We start from the raw sequence: 25,535 nt of genomic DNA on the forward strand, positions 1-25,535 counted from the left end.
GCAACAGAATGAGACCATGTCTCTAAAAAAAGATAAAAATAAATAATAAAATAAGCCTAGGTACAGTGACTCACAATTGTAATCCCAGCACTTTAGGAGACTGAGGTGGGTGGATCACTTGAGGTCAGGAGTTCAAGCCCACCCTGGCTAACATGACCAAACTCCATCCCTACTAAAAATACAAAAATTAGTCAGGCATGGTGGTGCACACATATAATCCCAGCTACTCGGGAGGCTGAGGCAGGAAAATCGCTTGAACCACTAGGTGGAGGTTGCAGGGAGCCAAGATCATGCCACTGCACTCCAGCCTGGGCAACAGAGCCAGACTCCATCTCAAAAAAAAATAATGTTCTTGTTTGATTTTTTTAAAACAATATTATATGTGGAATGGTTCAGATGAGCTAGAGTGTAGGAAGGATGATTTATTATTTCATTCTAAAATATGTGTTGTTCACTGGCCAAAGTAGTTTCTTTTTATATTTCAACTTATAAATAGACATTTAATAAATGCTTTTTGAATTTAATGGAATGACTACATTGAAATCTCATGAAAAATGTATTAGCTTTGCTGAGTTCAATGGTATTTTATCCTATTTAATTTACAGATTTGATTGTCTTTGGAATGTACAGACCCTTATTTCTATTTTCTTGTATCCTATATAAACTAGACAAGTCTTGGATAATCGGTATGGCTTGAAGCGCTGGCAAATAGGAGAAATTGCTTCCAAGATTGGGCAGCTATACTACCATTATTAGTAAGTAAATTACACATGGAAAGAATAAAGTGTTGTCTGATTAAAACACAGCATACAGAAATATATATAGTGTACTCATTGCTGGGTGTGAAAATGGTGAGTTACAAATGAAACCCTAGTAGTTTGGACCAGATTGATCAAGACAATATCGTGCAATAACCTTCCATAATTAAAGTACTATTTGTTTTAAAGGCATGCCTTCCAAACACTTCATTTGGTCAGACTCATAACTTAAAAATTCGATCCTGGTCTTAGATAAATAATTAATACTAAAGGATTTATTGTTCTTACAGCTTCACTTGTCTTAATACTGTGCAGCATTATAATTTGTATGTATGAATGAATAATTTTCAGAAGGAAACTTTAAAAAACTTATACTTTCAGGATATGTTTGAAAGCTTACATGAGATAAATAAAGGTATTTTTATTATATCCTTAGAGCAATAACATCTACATAGTCCCACCCCTGAGTTCAGAAAGCAAGAGAGGTCCTTTTAAGAATCTAAAACTCATTAACCTGACATGATAGCAGCTATACAATGAAAAACGCATGGACAATTTTTAATCTAAAAGGCAATAAAACAACCAGGCATGGTGGCTTACGTTTGTAATCCTAGCACTTTGGGAGCCTGAGGCAGGTGGATCACTTGAGATTAGGAGTTTGAGACAAGCCTGGCCAACATGGTGAAACCCCTTCTCTACTAAAAATACAAAAAAATTAGCTGGGTGTGGTGGCGGGTGCCTATAATCCCAGCTACTTGGGAGGCTGAGGCCAGAGAATTGCTTGAACCTGGGAGGCAGAGGTTACAGTGAGCCAAGATCATGCCATTGACATTCCAGCCTGGGTAACAAGAGTGAAACTCTGTCTCAAAAAATAAAAAATTTTATAAAAATAAAATAAAATAAAAAAAAAAACAGTAAAACTTCTTCCATTTCCTGTATTTTGGCATCCCATCCCAAATTCCTACCATTAAAATTACTTTCTTGGGTAGAATATTTTCTTAAAAAGTCCCTTGTAAAACTAGAACTGTTTTCTCGGGTAGAAATATTTTCTTAAAAAGTCTCTTGTAAAGCATAATTTATTAACATCCCCTGAAGATGAATATGGATTAGTGCATTCCTCAGTTCTGTGAGAAAAAAACAAAAAATAAAGAAATGGGCCAAAGGACTGTATGGATTTGAGAAAGTGAATTGGCCTGGTCCTGGGAGAGAAGGATTTCACTGATGGAATGCTGTTTGGGGAGTCCCTTCAAAGAATGAGGATAATGTATAATATGGGTTGGCATCAAAAAATGCTTGCTTTCAGTGAGGACATTTTTCAAAAATTTTCATTATTATTTTTTATACATTTTAAGGGTGATATGATGATTGCCTTGCTGATTCAAATTTAGGACAGTCATTTCCACCCGCCCCCAGACATAGAGGAATATAGTAGTATAGAAGAAGTATTTATCATGGTGAAGAGTCTCTGACACTGTCATATTTAAAAATATATTTTTTCTCATAGCTTACGCACATCAGAAACCAGCTATCTGAATGAGGCTTTTTCCTTCTATTCTGCAATCAGACAGAGATCATATTATTCTCAAGTCAATAAAGAGGACAGGTATGTATCTGCCATACTTTTAGAAAGGTGAGGATAGAACTGTCTTTACTCTGCATGGAAACTGTGCAGAAAAGCATACATTTGTTTATAACTTGTAATCATTTACCAGGCTTTATGGAGTGCCTGCTGTGTAGTAGCCCTTTGAAAGCATAAAGTGTATATTACCTATGCAATAAATATCAAAGATGTTGTGACAAATGTCACAATGCCTAAGGAGAGTTGGGTTATTGTTTTACAGGAGATTGGCTTCACATAGATTTAATTGAAAAGAAATGACTCCAAAGCGAAGCTTAGTTACTAACATTTATTCTTTAGTCTGTGTAATCTTAATTCATATCTCTTCAAAAGTCTGGTGACAGCTGTCACGTAGGATCAGGGAATAGCCTGCTAATGCTATTTGAATTTTCTTTTCTTTTTCTTTTGGAGACAGAGTGTCGCTCTGTTGCCCAGGCTGGAGTGCAGTGGTGCAATCTCGGCTCACTGCAACTTCTGCCTCCTGGGTTCAAGCAATTCTTCTGCCTCAGCATCCCAAATAGCTGGCATTATAGGTGTGTGCCACCATACCTGCCTAATTTTTTTTTTATTTTTTAGTAGAGATGAGGTTTCACCATGTTGGCCAGGCTGATCTCCAACGCTTGACCTCAGGTGATCCACCCACCTCAGCCTCCCGAAGTGCTGGGATTATAGGCATGAGCCACCGCACCTGGTCTGGATTGTGATTTTATTAGTTCCAGATGAGTATGGAATTGTGGAAGAAATCAGAGGTCTGCCGGAGAATCTTTCTTGCTAGCATTCTGGGAATTGTTGGGTAAGAAAGTTCAGGCACAGAAGGTCTGAATATTCTCTCTACCCCCAGCAACAGAACTCACAGTTTTTATATAGTGAAAAGATTATATTCTCTTAGCAATGGAAGAAAACAGTTTTGACATGTTTTTCTTGAGAACACTTTGCGGTTGACTGTTGTAAGCTTTCCAGCTAAACAGTGACATTTTGGGGAAGCCCCACTCTTGTAAATCTCCTTAATTCCCTTGCATGTCTTGGTCAGACTTGTCTAGGGCCTTTTGCATGGCATATGTAGGGGTGTCGATGATGGAGTATATATTTTCCATATCTTTCTGTCATCCCCTTACATCAGAAGTTCCATCAATTACTTTTCCCTTAGGTTGTTCTATAGTTTGCTTCACATATTTTCACTACAGATATATTTCCTCCAACCCTAATTAAAAAAAAAATTCATGCTATACTATTTGTCTTAATTCTTGGCTAGATAAATTATATCTTAAAAAATTCAAAAGAGCTATGTAACATTTTATCAGCATTAAGAATACATATAAGCCGAGAACTATTTTAAGCAATAGCAAAACACCTTGTATAATTTACTTTTCTCCATTTTCTAATTTGAAGGGAATTTCACAGTTCATTTAAAAGACAAAGGGAAATTGTCTTGATCTTACTACCCAACAGTCTGATGTATTGCCATAATTGTATGCCTTAATAACAAACATCAAATTTGAATCATTGTCCTGTGCAGTCTCCTAGAGCAGGGCATATTATTTAGAAGTAGCATTATTTGGAATCAGGATGATAAAAACTCTTGCTTTGTGCCAGTAAATTAGAATTAAAGGACAATCCGGGGTACAAAACCTTGACCTTGCTGTATGTGCTTAGGGGGGGCTTTGTTCAGTGGGTAGGTTATTTCTTAGTTCACACAGGGTAAGAGTGCCAGTCAAGATTGCAATCAGCAACAGCTGCTAAAATCAACAGCCAGGAGAGAAAACCAAGTAAGGAAGTATTCCACAACTTCACAGTTCATTTAAAAGGCAAAGTCTTCACTCCTCAAAAGGAACAAGTTCTCTCTGCACTGTCTCGGCAGCTAAGGATTATGTCGAGACCAGAAGGAATAAGTAGTTTGTTCCAGCAATCTCAAGGTTAGTGTCTGTCACTAAGCATAGACCACTCTCAGAACATTTCATTCCATGGGCCCATCCTACTTAGGAGAGGAGATATTGCCATACAGCCACTCCTAGGAGCTGCACACCTCAATTCCTTTGCAGATGGCCAAAGCTGAACTGGTTGTATATGGAGAAGGTGAAGATTCTCAATACCCAGGAGGCTGTGGGGAGATGTTACAGTTAGCCACCTGGAAGAACAGAGTTTCCTCAGCAAATGTGTAGTTAAAGAGTTGGTGTCTTAAAGTAGTGAGCCTAGCAGATTGGACAAGGCTGGAATTCTGGAGTTTAGAAGTTTGTTAAGAGCTTAAAAAAACTTAATAAAAAGTTCAATTTTACATTCATATCAGAAAAAACAATTCTGTCACCACTTATGTTGATGTTGATGACATGTCAACATGTCATTTATTGTTCAAAAGAAACAATTCATCAAGTTTTCTTGTTATTATTTTTAGAAAAATAATTTTAAAGAGTATAAGGAGAACGTGTAACTTCAGAAGAGGTAGGGGGGAAACTGAGTAATAAAATTATGATCATTACCATGGAAGGCAGGAAAGGAAAATAAACTCCATTTATGTTGATGTCAGCATAAGTGGTGACAGTATTAAGTTTTTTTCAGTGGGAAATATGAATGTAAATTGAAGGCTTTAACACTTTGTAATGGTGCTGATGATAAAGAGGGCTTGATGTGGACCCTTCCAGTGAGGGTCACCCTTTTTTTTCTGCAGTTTGATATGGAGTCAGTTGGTAGGCTGTGGGTTGTGGTTCAGTTTATCGGGCTTCATTGAGGTGGCCTCTCGTGTATGAGTGGGCAGCACTGACGCATTCATCTGTGCTTTCCTGCAGTTCATCACAGTGGCTTCTGAAATAGAAAGCACCCACCCACTTCTGTATGCTTATTGAATAGAAGGATCAGCTAACTATGGCCTGCTTGCATGCCAAATTGGGCCTTTGGCCTGTTTTTATACTGTGTGACAGTTTAGAATTTTTTTTTTTTTTTCCATTTTCAATGGGTTGTAAAAAGGGAAAAGATGAATATGCTATAGGCACCAAATGCGGCCTGCAAAGCTTAAAATATTTACCATCTGGCCCTTTACAGAAAGTTTGCTGGTTGTGTAATCCACGATATAGATTCATAGAACCTATTCTTAATCAAAACAGTAACAGAATTAAGTCATTCATATTTCAGATTTGAATTGACATCATCCTTCTCTAATTTTCTTTGTTTTGAATTCCGCTTTCAACAATGTGTTAGGCTAGATGACTTAAAATACTAAATATGTAGAAATGCTGGATAAAATAAGACAATCATCTTTTAAATGGAAAACCTAGTTGTTAAGAAAGTAAGAAGTCCCTAGTTCATTTTCCCATTAATGTGGTGACCTTGGTTGGAGGCAATTGGTTGGGGTGACATAAAAGAGCAAGGAAGAAGAAAATTGAAACTACAAGGGGAAGTATGATATATAAGAAGGACTGATAAGAAAAAATTATCCTCTTGTATCCTAAAACATGGACTTGATGGGAAAGTTATCATCTTAACAGTGGCTGATTGACATTATTAAAATAAAACGGAGCCAAATCTGGATAGCAATAATATGAAAGAAGAAAGGGGATAAAGAATTAAACCATTCTAATAAGATCCATTTATTGTTCAGAAGAAACATAGAGTAAGTAAAGTTTACTTGTAAATATTTTAAGAAAACTATAAGAAGAATGTGTAACTTCAGAAGAGGTAGAGGGGGAAAGTGAGTAACAAAGTTATGATCATTACAATGAAAGGCAGGAAAGGAAAGTAAACTCCAAATAGTGTAAGTAGTACAAAATAACAATGTAGAAACATATCCAAGTCATAGTTAGTAAAAGTAATCTAAACTTTCCAGTTAAAAGACAGAGATTATCAGTATGCCTCTTAGAAAAACCCAATAATACACTTTTTTTTTTTTGAGACAGAGTTTCACTCTTGTTGCCCAGGCTGGAGTGCAGTGGCACAATTTCGGCTCACCACAACCTCCGCCTCCCGCTTTCAAGCCATTCTCCTGCCTCAGCCTCCCGAGTAGCTGATTACAGGCATGTGCCACCATGCCCAGCTAATTTTTTGTATTTTTACTAGAGACAGGGCCTCTCATGTTGGTCAGGCTGGTCTAGAACTCCTGACTTCGGATGATCCGCCCGCCTTGGCCTCCGAAAGTGCTGGGATTATAGGCATGAGCCACTGTGCCCGGCATAATATACTGTTTTCAAGAGACTCTTCAAGGCCAAGAGTGGTGGCTCACACCTGTTATCCCAATACTTTGGGTGTCTAAGATGGGAGGATCGCTTGAGACTAGGAGTTTGAGACCAGCCTGGGAAACATAGGAAGACGTGGTTTCTATAAAAAATGAAAATAAAAAAATTAGCCAGGTGTGATGGCACACTCCTGCCATCCTAGTTATTGAGGCTGAGGTAAGAGTATTGCTTGAGCCCAGGAGTTTGAGGCTGCAGTGATTTATGATGATGCCACTACACTTCAGCCTGGGAAATAGGGCAAGACTCTGTCTCTTTTGAAAAAAAAAAAAAAAAAAAAGATCCTTCAAAGATGTAAGGTGGACAGAGAAAGATAAATGAGACAGCTACTAAGGGGAAGAAATGTGTATGTATATATGCATTTCTTATGTGTATACTGTGTGTATTTAAGGTAGAAAGTATTATTGAGGATAGAGGTTTACTCTGTAATAATGAAAGGAACAATTTCAGGTAAATATAAAAATCATAAACTTATATATACCTAATAACATAGCATTATAATAAAGCAAAATGATTTTTTTAAAGTGGGGAAATTAATAAGTGATCTAATGTGCATTGGAATTTTTGATATATGATATTTAATAATTTATATATCAAGAAGACAAGAAATTATAAGATTTGAGTAACAGTTTTTCCCATGTGCCTAAAATTGTGTGCAACAATAACAGAATATATGTTATTTTCAAGCTTATATGAAAATTTGTGAAATTAACTGATACTTGCCACAACACAAGTTTAATACAAGGTTCAATAAAGTATATGATGTCTAACCATGGTACAATTTTGTTAAAAACAAAAATAAAACATAATTTAAAAAAATCAGTAGCTGCACGTGCAGCCCAGCTACTCAGAAGGCTGAGGCAATAAGATTGCTTGAACCCAGGAGTTCAAGTCTAGCCTGGGTAACATAGCAAGATTCCATCACTTAAACAAAAACATCAATAAGTTGGTCAGTGAGTTAAGGGGATTGCTCGAATCCAGGAGTTCAAGTCCAGCCTGGGCAACATAGCAAGACTGTATCTCTTAAACAAAAAATTCAGTAAGTTGGTCAATCAGTAGACACATTTCTAAGTAACTCATGATCAAAAGAATTTTTAAAAACTTTTATTATGGAAAATGTTGAACACATACAAAAAATATACTGTTGTGAGGCTATTGTATTTGTGATGTAGGATATGGAAAGCAGGAGGAGAAGTCAGGTTTGAACTGATAATTGGTAAGTGTAAAGTGTTATGTGTGAACAGATAAAATATATTGTAAGGGGCATTTAATAAGCTAAAGGATGCATATTGTTACTCCCAGCAACCACTTAAAGAACAATAACAAAGAAGTAGTATAACTAAGAAGCCAATAGATGATATAAAACAGAAACTAAAAAATACTTGATTAACTAAAAAGAAAGCAAAATAGCAACACAGCAAGAGAAGGAGCAAATAGGAAACAGCGAGGTGGTAGATATAAATCTAGCCAAAGCAATAATGACATTAAATATAATTGGTCTAAACATATCAAGTAAAAGGCACAGAGATAGTCAAAGTGGACAGAAAATCAGGACCTAAGTATATACTGCCCACAAAAGATGTGAATTTAAATAAAAAGACATAGATAATTGAAAGAAGGATGAAAAAAAGATATGGCATACAAAGAGTAAGCATGAAAAAGTTGGCTTGATTATATTAATAGCAGAAAAGTGAGATTTTAAGAAAAAAAAACATTCTTCCCGGAATCCTTTTCACCTCATAATTTCCTGCCTGTAGTCTTCCACTCTTTCGTGTATTCTTTTTTTTTTTCTTTGAAACGGAGTCTCACTCTGGAGCCCAAGCTGGAGTGCAGTGGTCTGATCTTGGTTCACTGCAACCTCTGCCTCCCGGGTTCAAGAGATTCTCCTGCCTCAGCCTCCCAAGTAGTTGGGATCACAGGCATGAGCCAGCATGCCTGGCTAATTTTTCTATTTTTAGTATATACAACATGTGTTTCGCCATGTTGGCTAGACTGGTCTTGAACTGCAGACCTTGTGATTGCCCACCTCGACCTCCCAAAGTTTTGGGATTACAGGCGTGAGCCACCTCACCTGGCCCTTGGATTCTTAAACATTTGTTATTTTCTCTAGGAAACATTTTCTCACTCAAGATCTAGACCTGTGGGTTCAAATAGCATTCTTTATTTCTTCTATCATTATATTATTCCATTATGTTTTAAGCATTTATCTCTCTCCTGTATATTTTAAATAATTTTCTTCCTGTAAGATCTGTGAAGAAGGGAATATCTGTAGTTTTTTACAATTGTACTTTTAGCACTTACCATAGTACCTGATGCACATAAGTTCTCAATAAATATTTGTTGAGTGAATGAATATATTAGTAAACAACTTAATCAGTAAGAAATATGTTCAAAAAGATTGTATGGTTATGTGTGGAAATGTTTATATTTGTGCAAAAAAGGATGGAAAAAGTTTTAAAAGCCATCAAAAAATTGGAAAAATCAAAAAGGATTCTTTTCTTTAATCTAATTAGTAATTTTTCATTTATCTTCCATAGACCTGAATTGGTAGTTAAGAAGTTACGATATTATGCAAGATTTATAGTAGTTTGTCTTCTTCTCAACAAAATGGATGTTGTAAAGGATCTGGTAAAGGTAAATGCACTTTAAAATAGTTAAAATTCTAATCTCTAATTGTATATGGATAGTCTTATTTTTAAAAACTAGATTTTAGGTTAAAATAATTTTGATATATCAAAATAATGACAACATTCAAAGTGTACTAACTTCAGCCAAGGATAATGATAAAAAATTTTCCAATTCTTTTCATGTTACAAATATACTAATCTGAGATAATTATCTTGATTCCTTGCTTTTGTCCCTTCTACGTGTTTTACATTTCAAAGCTCATCAATGGATGGCTGGAATGCAAACGAACAAAAATACTTAGTTTAAGAGAAAATAATTGAAATATTATGTCAAGAAAAAGCACATAACATTTTACAAAGGTATTGGGAATGATTTTAGTTTTCCCCCCACTTTAGAGCTTCTGTATCAAGTCTCTCCTTCATTAACTCAGGCGATTAAGAGTTAACTGTCTTGGCCGGGCGCGGTGGCTCATGCCTGTAATCCCAGCACTTTGGGAGGCCGAGGCGGGTGGATCACGAGGTCAAGAGATCGAGACCATCCTGGTCAACACGGTGAAACCCCGTCTCTACTAAAAATACAAAAAATTAGCTGGGCATGGTGGCGCGTGCCTGTAATCCCAGCTACTGAGGAGGCTGAGGCAGGAGAATTGCCTGAACCCAGGAGGTGGAGGTTGCGGTGAGCCGAGATTGTGCCATTGCACTCCAGCCTGGGTAACAAGAGCGAAACTCTGTCCCAAAAAAAAAAAAAAAAAGAGTTAGCTGTCTTCAGATCCACAGGATACCTGTAATGCATATTAAATTATGGTTGCACCCTGTACTCAATAGGTTTAATGGCATACTTAATTTTGTTTCAAGTACCACATACCAATTGGTTTTTTGGGGTTGGTTGGTTTGTTTGTTTTACCTAGCTGGCACATTTATTGGCATTAACACGAGACCCTTCCCTTTCCAGCACTAGGAAGCCATGCCCAAAGTGTGTCCCTCTGCCCCATTTTTGCGAAAACTCTCAGGCCTTAGCAGTAGCCTGAGCTGCCCCCAGGGCTGTGAGTTGCCAAATCTTCTGGCTCATCATTTCCATGACAGCCTGTTTCATGGCATGCTTCTTCTGGAGAGCTGGTTTGATTTTCTCCATCTGCTTAGTTAGAACATCTGTCTTCCTCTTGAGGAAATCCTTGGCATCCTCAGCTGTCTTCTCTACATAGTACCCAGTTCCCACATCAATGAGTACATGTTCCACATCATGCAGCTTCCCAGGGACATACGTGGAACTCATCAGTGGGATGAGTAATTCTTTCCCCTCGTTGCTCTTGTTCAGCCCGTTCAGACAGTCACTGGCTTCCACATACTTGGTCTATACCACTTTGGGCTGGGTAGTGGATGTGGACAAGAACTCCACTTCCTGGTCCAGCTGGTTCTTGAGCATTTCTAGATGTGGCAGATTCCGCTCTGTGATGTTAATCGACTGTTCCATGTTTGGAAGAAGGACCAACGAAAAGCTGTTTGAGACAAGGTTTTACTCTGTCACCCAGGCTGGAGTGCAGTGGCACAATCTTGTCTCACTGCAACCTCTGCCTCCCTGGCTCAAGCAATCCTTTTACCTTAACTTCCTGAGTAGCTGGGATCATAGGCTTAAGCCACTACTCCTAGCTAATTTTTGTGTTTTTGTAGAGACAGAGTTTCACCTTGTTGCCCAGGTTAATCTTGTACTCATGAGTTCAAGCAATCTGCCAGCCTCGGCCTGCCGAAGTGCTGGGATTATAGACATGAGCCACTGTACCCAGCTCAACATGCCAGTTTTGACAAGGCCACCAGAAGTGGCCCTCCGTACTCCTTTTCTACTTTCCTTTATACCCAGTTACCATTAAAAATATTTCCAAAACACTGTATAATATAAATCCAAATAAAGTCAGGAAGTATTTTTAGAAATATATAATTTTTTATAGTGGTAGGGTCTTACTATGTTGCCTAGGCTGGCCTAGAAATCCTGGCCTCAAATGATCCTCCCACCTCGACCTCCCAAAAGGCTGGGATTATGGGTGTGAGACACTGCATCCAGCCTCATTTTTTTTTTTAATGCTAAAGTTTTGAATTTGTCTTTTCTGATTTTTCATTAATTAATGTATTGCTGATGTAGTACTGATAGGAAATAGATCTCTGTGAATACTTCATTTGGTGGGTATTATTCTGAAGTTTGTGACTTTTGAAGAAAATTTATGTAGTTTTCATCTTTGTTTTTGGCTATAATCAGGACTACATATTGATAATCAAATTTTGTAAGTATGTCAGTTCTGTCAGCAAAATGGTTCTATATGGCTGTGTATTTTTATGGGTTTTTTAATAACCTTTTTTGTGATATTTTTAAAATCAGGAATTGTCAGATGAAATTGAAGATTATACTCACCGATTTAATACTGAAGATCAAGTAGAATGGAACTTGGTGCTTCAGGAAGTAGCAGCTTTCATTGAGGTCAGTTTTAATAAGAAAAATCATAATTATTGGCCGGGTATGGTGGCTCATCCCTGTAATCCCAACACTTTGGGAGGCTAAGGTGGGTGGATCACCTGAGGTCAGGAGTTTGAGACAAGCCTGGATGATATGGTGAAATCCTGTCTTTACTGAAAATATAAAAAAATTAGCTGGGTGTGGTAGCGGGCGCCTGTAATCCCAGCTACTCGGGAGGCTGAGGCGGGAGAATCACTTGAACCTGGGAGGCATAGGTTGAGCCGAGATCAATCCACTGGACTTCAGCCTGGGCAACAAGAGTGAAACTCATCTCAAAAAAAAGAAAGAAAAATCATAATTATTGATAAATAAATGATCATAATTATCAATAAATAAATGACCCTGTAGTTTATGTTTTTGTTGTGTCTATATGTCAAGAAGAAGGAATAACTTATTATATTGATAGTCTTAGCCATTTATTAACTGTTTATTGCTTTTTTATTTAGGCGGACCCTGTAATGGTACTAAATGATGATAATACCATTGTTATTACATCAAATCGCCTTGCTGAAACAGGAGCCCCATTGCTGGAACAGGGCATGATTGTGGGACAGTTGTCTCTGGCTGATGCACTCATTATTGGTAATTGTAATAATCAGGTAAAGAATTGTGAAGGGATTATGATTGAAATTCACTGTGGAAAATAGTGCTATTGATGATCACAGAATTATTTTCTTATAAATATCCTAACATCCACTTGTGAGGAAATGGCTGATTAAATTATGCTCTGTGCACATCTGGAATATATTACAGATATTTAAATAGTTTAGAAAGAATTTTTAATAATCTAGGAAGATACTCCTGATACAGTAAATGAAAATAAACTTGCCATGGAGCCATGTAAGCAGAATTATTTCATATATGTTAGAATGTCTATGTGTATACACATAGGATAAAGACTAGGAAGAAATTTTACAAATAGGTAAGTTTTATCTCTAAGTAGCCAAATTATAGGTGATTTTTATTTTACTTTTTAAAACACTCTAAAGTTTCAAAAATTTCTGGCCAGGCGCCGTGGCTTATGTCTTTAATCCCAGCACTTTGGGAGGCCAAGGCGGGCAGATCACCTGAGGTCAGGAGTTCAAGACCATTCTGGCCAACGTGGTGAAACCCTGTCTCTACAAAAACACAAAAAAAATTAGCCAGGCATGATGGCAGGTACCTGTAATCCCAGCTACTGGGGCGGCTGAGGCGGAAGAATTGCTTGAACCTGGGAGGTGGAGGTTGCAGTGAGCCAGGATCATACCACTATACTCCAGCCTGGTCAACAGAATGAGACTATGTCTCAAAGAAAACTANAAAAAAAAAAAAAAAAAAAAAAAAAATTCCAAATGTCTATATATTACTTTCCAATCAAGCAAAAAGATATGAGGAGGAGTTGGTGGGTTTTTTTTTGTTCGTTTGATTTTTTGAGACAGTCTTGCTCTGTCACCCAGGTTGAAGTGCAGTGGCACAGTCTTGGCTCACTGCAACTTTTGTCTCTCAGATTCAAGCAATTCTCCCACCTCAGCCTCCTGAGTAGCTGGGATTACAGGCACATGCCACCACATCCGGCTAATTTTTGTATTTTTAGTAGAGACAGGGTATCATCATGTTCGCCAGGTTGGTCTTGAACTCCTGACCTCAAGTGATCCTCCAGTCTCAGCTTCTCAAAGTGTTGGGATTACAAATGTGAGCCACTGCACCCAGCCAGAGGTTGTTTTTGTGTAAATTTTTAAAAAGTGAATTTCAAGTGTTTTTAAATGACAGAATAGCCCCATGATGATGAGATTTAACACACTGGAAATGAAATTTACTGAAAATTATGGGATGTTGAAAAAGTCACCAGTAAATACATTTTTCTTATGTTTTTTAACAAGTTTAATTTTGGATCCTATCCTAGCATCTGTCAATCGTTTTTGTTATTGTTAGATTTTTCTGGTACTGTATTTCTCCATTTTTGACTTTTGTGACCATTATTTTGCAAATGTCTACATTACAACATTTTAAAAACTAGTGAAAAACTAGTGTATGAGTATACTAAATGGAAAAATTTTGAAACATATTTATGGTTTGTATAGTTATATTATCTGAAGGCTTGGTATTTTTCTCACTTTATTTTTTTAATTCAAAGAAAATTTTTCTAATCAGAAAAATATAAAATAAAACCAAATGAGATATCACTAATCCAGTTGTCTAAAAACAAAAGAGACCAAGAAACTGATAATAGCGTATCCTGGCAAGTAGTACAAGAACTGAATATTTCATACTTTATAGAAATGTAAATTGATAGATTCACTTTAGAAAAATGGCAGACATTATCTAGTACAGCTAAATATATGCACACTCTATGACTAAGCAGTTCCAATTTTTTTTATTGATCTGTAAGAGTTTCTAATATATTCTACGTGAAAGTCCTTTGTCAGATTTATGTACTGAACTATCTTTTCCCTACTCTTGTCTTGCCTTTTACTTTCTTCTGACATCTCCTCTCTCTTTCTCTCCTTTTTTTCCCAAACATCTGTTAAAATATTTATTAGTGCCTACTCTATGCCAGACCCTGTTCCAGGTACTGAGATTCCAGTAAACAGAAGTCCTTAATTTTAATGTAGTCCAATTTATAATTCTTTTCCTTTCTTCTAAGAGCTTTTTTGTGCCCTATTTTGAGAAATTGTTGCTTACTTTACCTTTCATATTTAGATCTATGATCTCTTTGGGATTTATTTTAGTGTGAAGTATGGGTCAAACTTTCTTTCTGAATTTCCAGTAGATGTAGCACCATTTACTTTTAAAAAGACCGTTTTTTCCTACCACAGTGTAGTGTCACTTTTACCATAAATCCAGTGTTCAAATATATTTGAGTCTGATTCTGTTCCTTTGGTTTGTATGTCTATTATGCTGATACTTCTGACTTCATTATTATGGCATTGTAATAAGCCTCGATATGTTGTAGTAAATGAAAAATTGAATTTGTTTTCTAATTTTTTCTCTTTTGTTGATTCTTACTTATTTTTATTTCCTTCTTCCTAATTTGAATTTGCTTAGATAACTGACTTTATTTTTATTTTTGAGACAGAGTCTTACTTTATCCCTCAGGCTGGAGTGCAGTGGCATGATCTCAACCCACAGCAACTTCTGCCTGCCGGGTTCAAGTGATTCTCCTGCCTCAACCTCCTGAGTAGCTGGGATTACAGGCATGTGCTACCACACTCAGCTAATTTTTGTATTTTTAGTAGAAACGGTTTTGTCAATGTTGGCCAGCTGGGTCTTGAACTCCTGACCCCAGGTGATTCCCCTGCCCCTGACTTCCCAGAGTGTTGGGATTATAGGTGTGAGTCACTGCACCCAGCCAAATAACTGACTTTAGAACTTCTTCCTCTTCTAATCTAATATAAAAATCCCTGGGCTGGGCATGGTGGCTCACGACTGTAATCCCAGCACTTTGGGAGGCTGAGCAGGGCAGATTGCCTGAGGGTCAGGAGTTTTAGACCAGCCTAGCCAACATGGTAAAATTGTCTCTCCTAAAAATACAAAAATTAGCCAAGTATGATGGCATGCACCTGTAATCCTACCTACTCGGGAGGCAGAGGCAGGAAAATTGCTTGAACCCAGGAGGCGGAGGTTCCAGTGAGCCACGATCGCACCACTGTACTCCAGCCTGGGCAACAGAACAAGACTCCATCTCTAAATAATAAAATAAATAAAATAAAAATCCAACACTGTAAAATTCTCTTTAAGCATTACTTGAATTTCATTCTACAGATTTTGATATTTTGTATTTTTTAATCCTGTTCCTTCTATAATATTTTATATTTTATTTCAGTTGAAAGTATTTTCTAATTTTTTGTGAATCCTTTTTTAGACCTTTACCAACAGTATATTGCATATCCCTAACTCTCACTATGTTGCCAGGCTGATCTCAAGCTCCTGGCCTTGAATGATCCTCTCACCTTGGCCTTCCAAAGTTCTGAAATTACAGGCCTGACCCGCCACACCTAGACTTTTGCATGTTATGTATGATGTTTGTGTCATCCTGTTTGAGTTTCTTATTGTTTCTCTTAACTGCATCAGAGGTGCCTATTTTCTTCATGTGTTTTATGATTTGGGGTTGTGAGTTTTCTTTGTTGTAATTCTATCAGCTAGAATTCTATAAGACCTGAATTGAGGATGCCTTCTTCCAGTGATGATCTGCGTTGCATTTTCCCTGCAAAACTTAGGGGCACTATCAGTTTTTGTTCTCTTTAAGTGAAAAACCTTATAGATTTTTGAGCCATGCAAATAATGGTAATTCAGGTTTTCAAACCACATGAGAATCAGCATATGGCCATGAATTCTTAGGGGAGACATTTCTTTATCTCGTCTCAGAAAAAAAGGCTAAGGTAGAGTTCTTTCATGTTTATGTCTGTGGAGCAGATTTGTTTCTAGTGTACTCCTCTGAGGCTGTATCTTTTTGTGCTTCCAGTTTTATTTGGGCATGGGTATATGTGTGGGAGGGCTGGTCTTCCAACCATCCAACCAGTTCTTAGCCCAGAGCCCCATGCTACCCTTACTATAGGAAAGCAAGGCATTAGTACCCACTTATCTCCTTAAACCTCTTCCTCTTCTTTAATCTCCACCTCTTGTGAAACCTCTTACTCTCTTACAGGCTTATCTCTGCATTTCACTGGGTAGTGTTGATGGATACCTTTATGCCACTGGAAACAGAAGCTATGTTTTAACTTTTTGTTATAGAGATGGTTTTTTGATTCCTTATATGAAAGTGTGAATTTGATAATGCTAATTTAGTAATGAGCTATAGAAGTGATCCCTGAAGTATAGTCTTGTGATGCTAATCTATTAATGACTTGTAATGAGAGATAAAGTTCAGCAGAAGAGTCATTCATTCATGCAGCTAATATTCATTGAGTGCCAGTTATGTACAGGGCAATAGGGATGATTAGAACTAAAAATATAAAAAATAAGAAACCCAAACAATAAGCTTCCCTAAAGGAGCTTAGAATCTAGTTGTGAAGACAAACATTAATCAAGTAACCACTTTGATAAATATCAAGTAGCCACATCAACAAATGTGACAAAAGAAGTATATGATTCAACTGTCTACAAGCAAGGGATTTGACCCAGTTTGGGAAGTTGTTGAAAGTTTTTCTGAGAACAACTGTTTGAGCTAAGAACTAAGGGTAGTAGAAGTTAACCATGAAAAAAGCAGAGTATACCAGGCATCAGGAAAAGCACGTGGCAAGGCCTGGAATCTGAGGGGGGGCATGGTGAGTATGAGACATTAATAGAAGGCTAAACTGGCTGCAACCCAGAGAACAAAGGAAACTACAAGTAGATGAGAGATAGGTAGGGCTGTATTAACAGGGCTTGATACTGAATGCTAAGTAATTTGTCTGTATCCTATGTGTATTGGACAACCAGCAAAAGTTTTGATGCAAGGGGAGGAACATGATGAGGCCAGAATTTTGGAATGATCATTTTGGTTATAGTTAGGAAAACAGATTGGAGCCAGAATGGGAGAGGCAGAGCAGTTAGGAAATTGTTTTGGTAATCTAAGTGAGTAATGATAATATCTTCAAGTAAAGAGGTGGTGGTGATTATGGAGCCAGTGGACACACACACACACACACACACACACACACACACACACTGAGTTAAATGTTTGAAAGTACAGTTAGTAATCTTCATAAACTTATTCTCATCTTAACTAAATAATTCCTCTTTTTTTATTTGATAGAAATAGGTACTTTAAAAAAGTCTCATCTGTTTCAACATCTGCATTCCTGAAGCTCTATATAAGTATTATTAAAATTGGAAAAAGATACAGACTTAAACTTGAATTAATTGGACTGTCTGAATAAAAAAAAGATACAGACTTAAATATTGTATAGGGCCAAAATCTATGGAAGAAATTACCACAAATATGGATCACAGTTGTATTTCACCATAGCTAATTTGCCAAAAGTTAGCTCTTTTTCCTTCATGTAGCAAGGATTACTATCAAACTTCTGTGTGTAGAATTTGGGCTGGAAGGCCAGGCATGGCAGCTTACACCTATAATCCCAGCACTTTGGGAGGCTGAGGAGGGTAGATGACTTGAGGTCAGGAGTTTGACACCGGCCTGGCCAACATGACAAAACCCTGTCTCTACCAAAAATACAAAAATTAGCCAGGTGTGATGGCACACACCTGTAATCCCAGCTACTCCTGAGGCTGAGGCAGGAGGATTGCTTGAACATAGGAGGCAGATGTTGCAGTGGGCCGAAATTACACTACTGTACTGCAGCCTGGGCAGCAGAGCAAGACTCTATCTCAAAAGGAAAAAAAAAAAAAAAAAAAAAGAACCTGGGCTGGAGATCCTTGTGGTGTTAGTGAAAAACTTGCCCCTCACATAGCATACTACCTACACGTGTGAATTCATCCACCAGTCTGTGGAAGTTAGCATGTTTGTAGAACCTAATATACTATCTGTGCCTCTGATTTTTTTTTTTTTTGAGATGGAGTCTCACTTTGTCATCCAGGCTGGAGTGCAATGGTGTGATGTCAGCTTACTGTAGCCTTTGCCTCCCAGGTTTAAGTGATTATCCTGCCTTAGCCTCCAGCGTAGCTGGGATTACAGGTATCTGCCACCAGGCCCGGCTAATTTTTGTATTTTTAGTAGAGATGGGTTTTACCATGTTGGCCAGGCTGGTCTCGAGACCTCAGGTGATCCACCTGTCTTGGCTTCCCAAAGTGCTAGGATTATAGGCGTGAGTCACCATGCTCAGCCCCCCTGTGCTTTCACAACTACTGAAAAAAAAACCTGAGAAAGTTTATTTATCAGTAGACATGTATATGGCTGGAGAGGTATGTGATAAAGCAAATGTAAAAAAATGCTTATTATAGGATCTAGATAATGAACATGTGGATATCCCTACAGAATTCTTCCAATCTTTCCATCGCTTGAAAATTTTCATAATGAAATAGTAGAGAAAAAGGTACCCAAAGCCCTGAAGTACTTGTGAAAGCCAAAACTAGTAACGTGATAAAAGATTTCAAAATCTGTATGTTGCATTAAGGCTAGGTTGTGTGTTTTGTTTTTTTTTTCTTGCAGGTTAAGTTCAGTGAACTAACTGTTGATATGTTCCGGATGTTACAAGCTCTGGAAAGGGAGCCAATGAATTTAGCTTCCCAGATGAATAAACCAGGAATGCAGGTAATTTTCTCTTTTACATTTGCCAGTTTGATGACCCTCTGGCTGCTTCTCTCCTCACAGAATGCAGCTGATTATTCAATAAATACTACAAACTTTAATAAATAATTCTTTTGATGAGACTTGGAGAAATAGATAAGCATAATCACAGTAAGACTGAGTCAAAATAAGACTTACTTGATACTTGATAAGGGCATTGATAATTCATTAGTCAAATGCAGCATATATGTATAATGTTTTCTGTGTGTAAATATAGGAATCAGCTGACAAGCCTACTAGACGAGAAAACCCCCACAAGTATCTGCTCTACAAACCAACCTTCAGCCAACTATATACCTTCTTAGCAGCATCTTTTAAGGTATGTGTGATCCAGTACTTTTTACTATAAGGTGAAAGTGTGCCCTAAGAGAATCTAAGAGTCACTCTTTTAAAAAAGTATTTAAGAGCTTAAGTAAAATATAAAAATTAAAAATTGCCTTTAGAATAACGATCCTGATAATAGCTATTTTTGTTTTGTTTCATTTCTTTTTTTTTTTACTCCTGGTAAGCTGTGAAATAGCCGTTTTTGGAATGAAAATTTATTGTGATGTTGTGATTGTTCCCATCATTAATTAATGAGAATAGTGGTTTTCCTTCCTCCGGTTTTTTATTGCTTAACGATTTCAGGTGTAACAATGCAAACTGAAAAATGAAAGCAGAGTGCCTAGGCCTCTTTTATACTCAAGGAGCTCTTGAAACATTTAGATCATCTGACAGAACTATGAGAAATAGGAGAATTCTTCCCGAAGTCTATGTAGAGAAAGCCGCAGAGGGGACTTTGTCTTTTAGCCATATAGTCAGGATCTTTACTTCTCCATTCAACTTTTCAGAGAATATTCTCTAAATGATGGGGTTTTTGAAGCAGAGAATGTCTTCACAACTTTTGATGATAGTTATAGATTAATAATGAATCTCTGCTGTGTATATAATTTTAAAGTCTGAACCAAGAAGTGTCTCTTCCCTTGGAAAAGGCAGCAGTGTGTTCTAATTTATCCCACAACTTTAAAATGTCATGAACTTTAAATAAAACCATGTTGTTTATCCCTGTTTGTTGTTTTGTGTATGTGATTTTCTTTAATTTCAGGAGCTGCCTGCCAATAGTGTGCTTCTGATTTACCTGTCGGCCACTGGCGTTTTCCCCACAGGTCGTTCTGATAGTGAAGGTACAATAAAGGAATGCTCCCTGTTGTGAGCAGGGCTTGAATTCTCTTTATTTTCTACAAGACGATGGCCCATAGCCCACAGATCATCTCAAGCTGTCGAGACAGACTTCCAAATTTGAAACCTGGTCTTGCTGATTGGCAATTTTGTAGATACCCCAGTCTGTCATACTTTCTGAAATGTTGTTTGTCAAAGCCCATAAATCATCAGAAAATTCATATATTAAATGCATGCTTCACTATCAAATTTATCAAAAGGATAATATATAAATACATTTAGATATACATAAGGAGTTTGATGTTTTGAAGTTGAAAAGGATGATAGGATAACCAAGCCTAATTATCTATTTCACATCTTTGAATTTTTCTGAGCTTTCAGTGCACTGGGGAATCCGGTCAATGGCTACATGATGGCTGAAAGTCTTTGTAGAAATCAGTGTATTTTTGTAACTGTGAAAGTTCAAGCCCTTGTCATGATTTTGTTTCTGTCCTTTATTTTGTTTTATGGATTTAATCTGTAGAATATCGGGATGCTGTTTCAGAATAAAAACTTAATAAAATGTCCAGAACATATGAGTCCAGAAATTGGTCAGAATAGATAAGTAACTTGGATGTAAATAAGATGTTTAAATCTTTGTCTGCACCAAAAAAAAAAAAAAATTCTTAACATTTTCCTCTTCATTTGTTTGTTGAAATTTGCATTCCTTTATAAATGCATGTCCTTGCCATCTTCCTTGCATGACCTATAGATTCTCTTAAAATGTTAAAATGAAAACAAAACAAATCTCTTTAGTCTTTTCATTGCAGTGAATTTTTTTAAGAAATGAAATATAATACAACATTAAAAGTAATGTAAAATCTTAAACTACTTTAGTTTTATAATAATAAAGTTAATAACTTTAATTTATATTTGTCTTTATGTCTAATATACTGTTAAATCAAGTTTTTTAGGTCTCTGCTTAACATAATGACTTTTTAACTTTTTTCAAAGTATGATAGGTAATAGCTGAATGGTCCTTTGAGAAAGATTATCTGGACATTCCACAGTTGCTATTTCATTTAGACAAGAGTTTAGCTAATTCATACAAATTTAGTGGGAAAAGGCTAACTTCAGAACCAGAACTAAAGTACTTCGTATGATAGTGATAATAATGGAGTTTTTACATGCTGAAATCTGGCAAAACATTCTTAAAGGTGAAGTTTTTGTGAATGACAATTTTCAAATTCTATTCAAATGTTTTCCTAAATTTTACAGTTAGTGGCTCATTTAAAATTATATTTATGCCGGGCGCGGTGGCTCACGCCTGTAATCCTAGCACTTTGGGAGGCTGAGGTGGGTGGATCACCTGAGGTCAGGAGTTCAAGACCAGCCTGGTCATCATGGTGAAACCCCATCTTTAAAAAAAAAAAAAAATACATTTACTTAGGAGATTAAGATTTCATTCTTAAAAAAAAAAATTATTTTATTTTGCACCTTTCTTTTTTTCTGAGACAGAGTCTCACTCTGTTGTTCAGGCTGGAGTGCAGTGGTATGATCATAGCTTACTGCAGCCTCAAACTCCCTGGCTAAAGTGATCCTCCCACCTCAGCCTCCTGAGTAACCGAGAATATAGGCACCTGCCACCATGCTTGGCTAATTTTTAAAATGTTTTTGTAGAGACACGGTCTCACTATATTGCCCAAGCTGGTCTGGAACTCCTGGCCTCATGTAATCCTCCTGCCTCAACCTCCCAAAGTGCTGGGATTACAGCCATGAGCAACCAAGTCTGACCAACTTTCTTTTAAAATAATATTGTTAAACCTGAGATTGTAAGTGTGCTTGAAATGTAAAGGTCATTTTGAACATCCCAGATCTCCATTTCTTTTATTACTTAGAATAATGATTCCATAGATTCTTGTTTTGTTTCTCATTATGTTCTGTTTGAAGAACTGCTGAATAATTAATGATTTTTTAAAATGTTGAAACAACATATTGAAGTAATTTAAATACTCCATTAAATTAAAATGTTAAATTTTAAAATAATTTAAATGTTGTTTAATTCTCTTCCCTTGTATCAGTAAGGGATTCACACAGTACTTTTTTATTTGAACATCAGGTCAGTGTTAGTCTTCAGCTGAAGTCTAGGATTCTTCCCTTTGCTTTTATAGGTCCTTATGATTTTGGAGGTGTACTTACTAATAGTAACCGGGATATTATTAATGGAGATGCCATCCACAAACGAAATCAGTCCCACAAGGAAATGCACTGGTATGTATTCTTGTGTCTCCTCTTATTCTAAAAATTATTCCTCTGTCTATATATAGAAAATATATTAAGTAAAATGGGGAGTTTTTTCTGGTACTAGAATGATTCCCTTAGACTAAGATTTAGGGACAGACTGGAAACACTTATTTGGATTCCAGCAATAATTCAGGCTCTGTCTATCCTAGGAAATTAGAATTTTTGGTTGATACTCATTGGACAAATATTTTATTTAGTGTTATATGACACACTATTTAGTCACTAGGGATATGTCAGTAAAGAAAATGGCATTCTAGTTGGAGACAGTAAATATATACATAAATAAATATGTCAGGACGTGATACATGTGACATCAGTATGAACTTAAAAATTTTTTTTTTCTTTAGAGAGAGAGTCTTGCTCTGTCACTCAGATTAGTCTTGATTTCCTAGCCTTAACTGATCCTCCCACCTCAGCATCCCAAAGTACTAGGATTACAGGCATGAGCCACTGTGTTCGGCCCAAATTTTTTTTAATGTTATTTTTTGGGGACAAGCATGGTGGCTCATGCCTGTAATCCCAGCACTTTGGGAAGCCAAGGTGGGCAGATCACCTGAAGTCGGACTTTGAGACCAGCCTGACGAACATGGAGAAACCCCGTCTCTACTAAAAATACAAAAAATTATCCAGGTGTGGTGGCGCATGGCTGTAATCCCAGCTACTCGGAAGGCTGAGGTAGGGTAATTGCTTGAACCCAGGAGGCGGAGGTTTTGGTGAGCTGAGATTGTGCCTGCGCTCCAGCCTGGGCAACAAGAGCAAAACTCCGTCTCAAAAAAAAAAAGTTTTTTTTAATTGAAATATAATCATTGTACATGTTCGTGGGGTACATAATGATGTTTCTATACTTATAATGTATAGTAATCAGATCTGAGTAATTAGCCAATCATGATCTCAAACATCCATTCTTTCTGTTGGGAACATTTAATGTCTTTCCTCTAGCTATTTAAAACTATATAATATAGGCTGGGAGTGGTGACTCAATGCCTGTAATCCCAGCACTTTGGGAGGCCGAGATGGGTGGATCATTTGAGGTCAGGAGTTGGAGACCAGCCTGGCCAACATGAAACCCCATCTCTACTAAAAATACAGAATTAGCCAGGCATGGTGGCTCACACCTGTGGTCCTAGCTACTCAGGAGACTGAGACGGAAGAATCACTTGAACCCATCAGGTCGAGGTTGTAGTAAGCCGAGATTGTGCTCTGGCCTGGGTGACAGAGTGAGACTCCATGTCAAAAAAACAAAAAAGAGAAAATAAAAACGATATAACATATTATTACCTATAGTCATCCTACAGTGGTCTAGAACACTAGAATCTAGCTATAATTTTGTATTCTTTAACAAATCTCTTCCCTATCCCTCCCTTCCTCTGTCCTTTCCAGCCTCTAGTATTGAAATTTTTTTTTAAGATGGAGTCTTGCTCTGTCACCCAGACTGGAGTGCAGTGGCATGATCTTGGCTTTCTACAAGCTCCGTCTCTCAGGTTGAAGCGATTCTCCTGCCTCAGCCTCCGAAGTAGCTGGGATTACAGGCGGCCACCACCACGCCTAGCTAAGTTTTATATTTTTCATAGAGATGGGGTTTCACCATGTTGGCCAGTCTGGTCCTGGACTCCTGGCCTCAGGTGAACCACCTGCCTCGGCCTCCCATAATGCTAGGATTACAGTCATGAGCCACTGCGCCTGGCCTGAATTTCTTAATACAAGGTTTTTTTTTTGTTTAATATAGCACAAATGAATATTGTTACATGATTTCAAATAGACCTTCAGGCCAGGAGCAGTGACTCACACCTGTGATCCCAAAGTTTTAGGAGGCTGAGGTAGGAGGATCACTTGAACCCAGGAGTTTGAGACCAGCCTGGGCAGTATAGTGAGACTCCATCTCTACAAAAATTCTTTTTGAAAAAATGCAAAAAATACAAAAATAGCGTTTCATCTATGAAAGTTCTTTCTTTTTTTTTTTTTTTTTTTTTTNGACAGAGTTTCACTCTGCTGCCCAGGCTGGAGTGCAGTGGCATGATCACGGCACACTGCAATCTTTGCCTTCTGGGTTCAAGTGATTCTCCTGCCTCAGCCTCCCAAGTAGCTGAGATTACAGCCATGCACCACCATGCCCAACTAATTTTTGTATTTTTAGTAGAGACGGGTTTTCACCATGTTGTTCCAGGCTAGTCTCGAACTTCTGACCTCAAGCGATATGCCTACCTCGGCCTCCCACAGTGCTGGGATTACAGGCATGAGCCAGTATGCCCAGAGTTCGTTCTGTTTTTAAGCATAAAAACTTCATTGCTTGGGCAACTGTTGACTTTAGAATTTCTCTAGCTGAGAGCAATCTGGTTATAAAGAAAACTGGACTGGTCTAAAAATTCATTTCTAATACAGATTGAATGTCCCTTATCTGAAATGTGTGGGACCAGAAATGTTTCGGGTTTGGATTTTTCCATATTTTGGACTATTTGCATGTAGATAGTAAGATACTTTGGGGATGGGACTCATAAAATTTATTTATGTTTCATGTACACCTCATACACATTGCCTGAAAGTAATTTTATTTTTCCCTTTGACATCCCGAATAAATTATTTGTTGTGCACCTGTATGACTATGATCTATCATGTGAGGTCAGGTTTGGAATTTTCTACGTGTGGCATCATGTTGGCTCTCAAAACCTTTTTGGACTTTGGAGCATTTTAAGTTTTGGATTTTCAGATTAGGAATGCTGAACCTATACTGCATGATCACTTACGTGTGGAATCTAAAAAAGTTGCACTCAGAAGCAAAGTGCAACTGTAGTTATGAGGAGCTAAGGATTGGGGAAAATAGGGAGATATTGGTTAAAGGGTGCAACCTCTCAGTTGTAAGATAAATAACATTTAAAGTACAGCATGGTGATAATAATTAAAAACACTATATTGGGTGGGCGAGGTGGCTTATGCCTATAATCCCAGCATTTTGGGAGGCCAAGGTGGGTGAATCACCTGAGGTCCGGAGCTCGAGACCAGCCTGGCAACATGGTGAAATCCTGTCTCTATTAAAAATGCAAAAATTTAGCTGGGCGTGGTGGCACATACCTGTAATCCCAGCTACTTGGGAGGCTGAGGCAGGAGAATTGCTTGAACCGGGGAGGTGGAGGTTGCAGTGAGCTGAGATTGTGCCACTGCACTCCAGT

General features: G+C 37.4%; 1 protein-coding gene and 1 pseudogene across 3 annotated transcripts in view; one reads left to right on the forward strand and one right to left on the reverse strand.

Annotated features, from left to right (window-relative positions):
- SCAI (suppressor of cancer cell invasion) overlaps positions 1–25,535 on the forward strand; it is a 96,961-nt gene that overhangs the window by 30,949 nt on the left and 40,477 nt on the right. For all 3 annotated transcript variants that reach the window (XR_001830857.2, XM_017548334.2, XM_017548331.2), the window contains 9 exons: positions 669–755; positions 2,263–2,361; positions 9,131–9,227; positions 11,589–11,687; positions 12,170–12,322; positions 18,793–18,894; positions 19,148–19,249; positions 20,015–20,093; positions 22,239–22,338. Coding sequence is in view for 2 of the 3 variants with exons in the window: in XM_017548334.2 (XP_017403823.1) it covers positions 669–755; positions 2,263–2,361; positions 9,131–9,227; positions 11,589–11,687; positions 12,170–12,322; positions 18,793–18,894; positions 19,148–19,249; positions 20,015–20,093; positions 22,239–22,338 (918 nt within the window). In the remaining variant the exon portion in view is untranslated. The remainder of the gene's footprint in view (positions 1–668; positions 756–2,262; positions 2,362–9,130; positions 9,228–11,588; positions 11,688–12,169; positions 12,323–18,792; positions 18,895–19,147; positions 19,250–20,014; positions 20,094–22,238; positions 22,339–25,535) is intronic.
- On the reverse strand, positions 10,119–10,706 carry LOC108317692 (annotated as a pseudogene).

This window comes from Cebus imitator, unplaced genomic scaffold (genome assembly GCF_001604975.1).
Source record: "Cebus imitator isolate Cc_AM_T3 unplaced genomic scaffold, Cebus_imitator-1.0 Scaffold206, whole genome shotgun sequence".
Classification (NCBI taxonomy): domain Eukaryota; kingdom Metazoa; phylum Chordata; class Mammalia; order Primates; family Cebidae; genus Cebus; species Cebus imitator.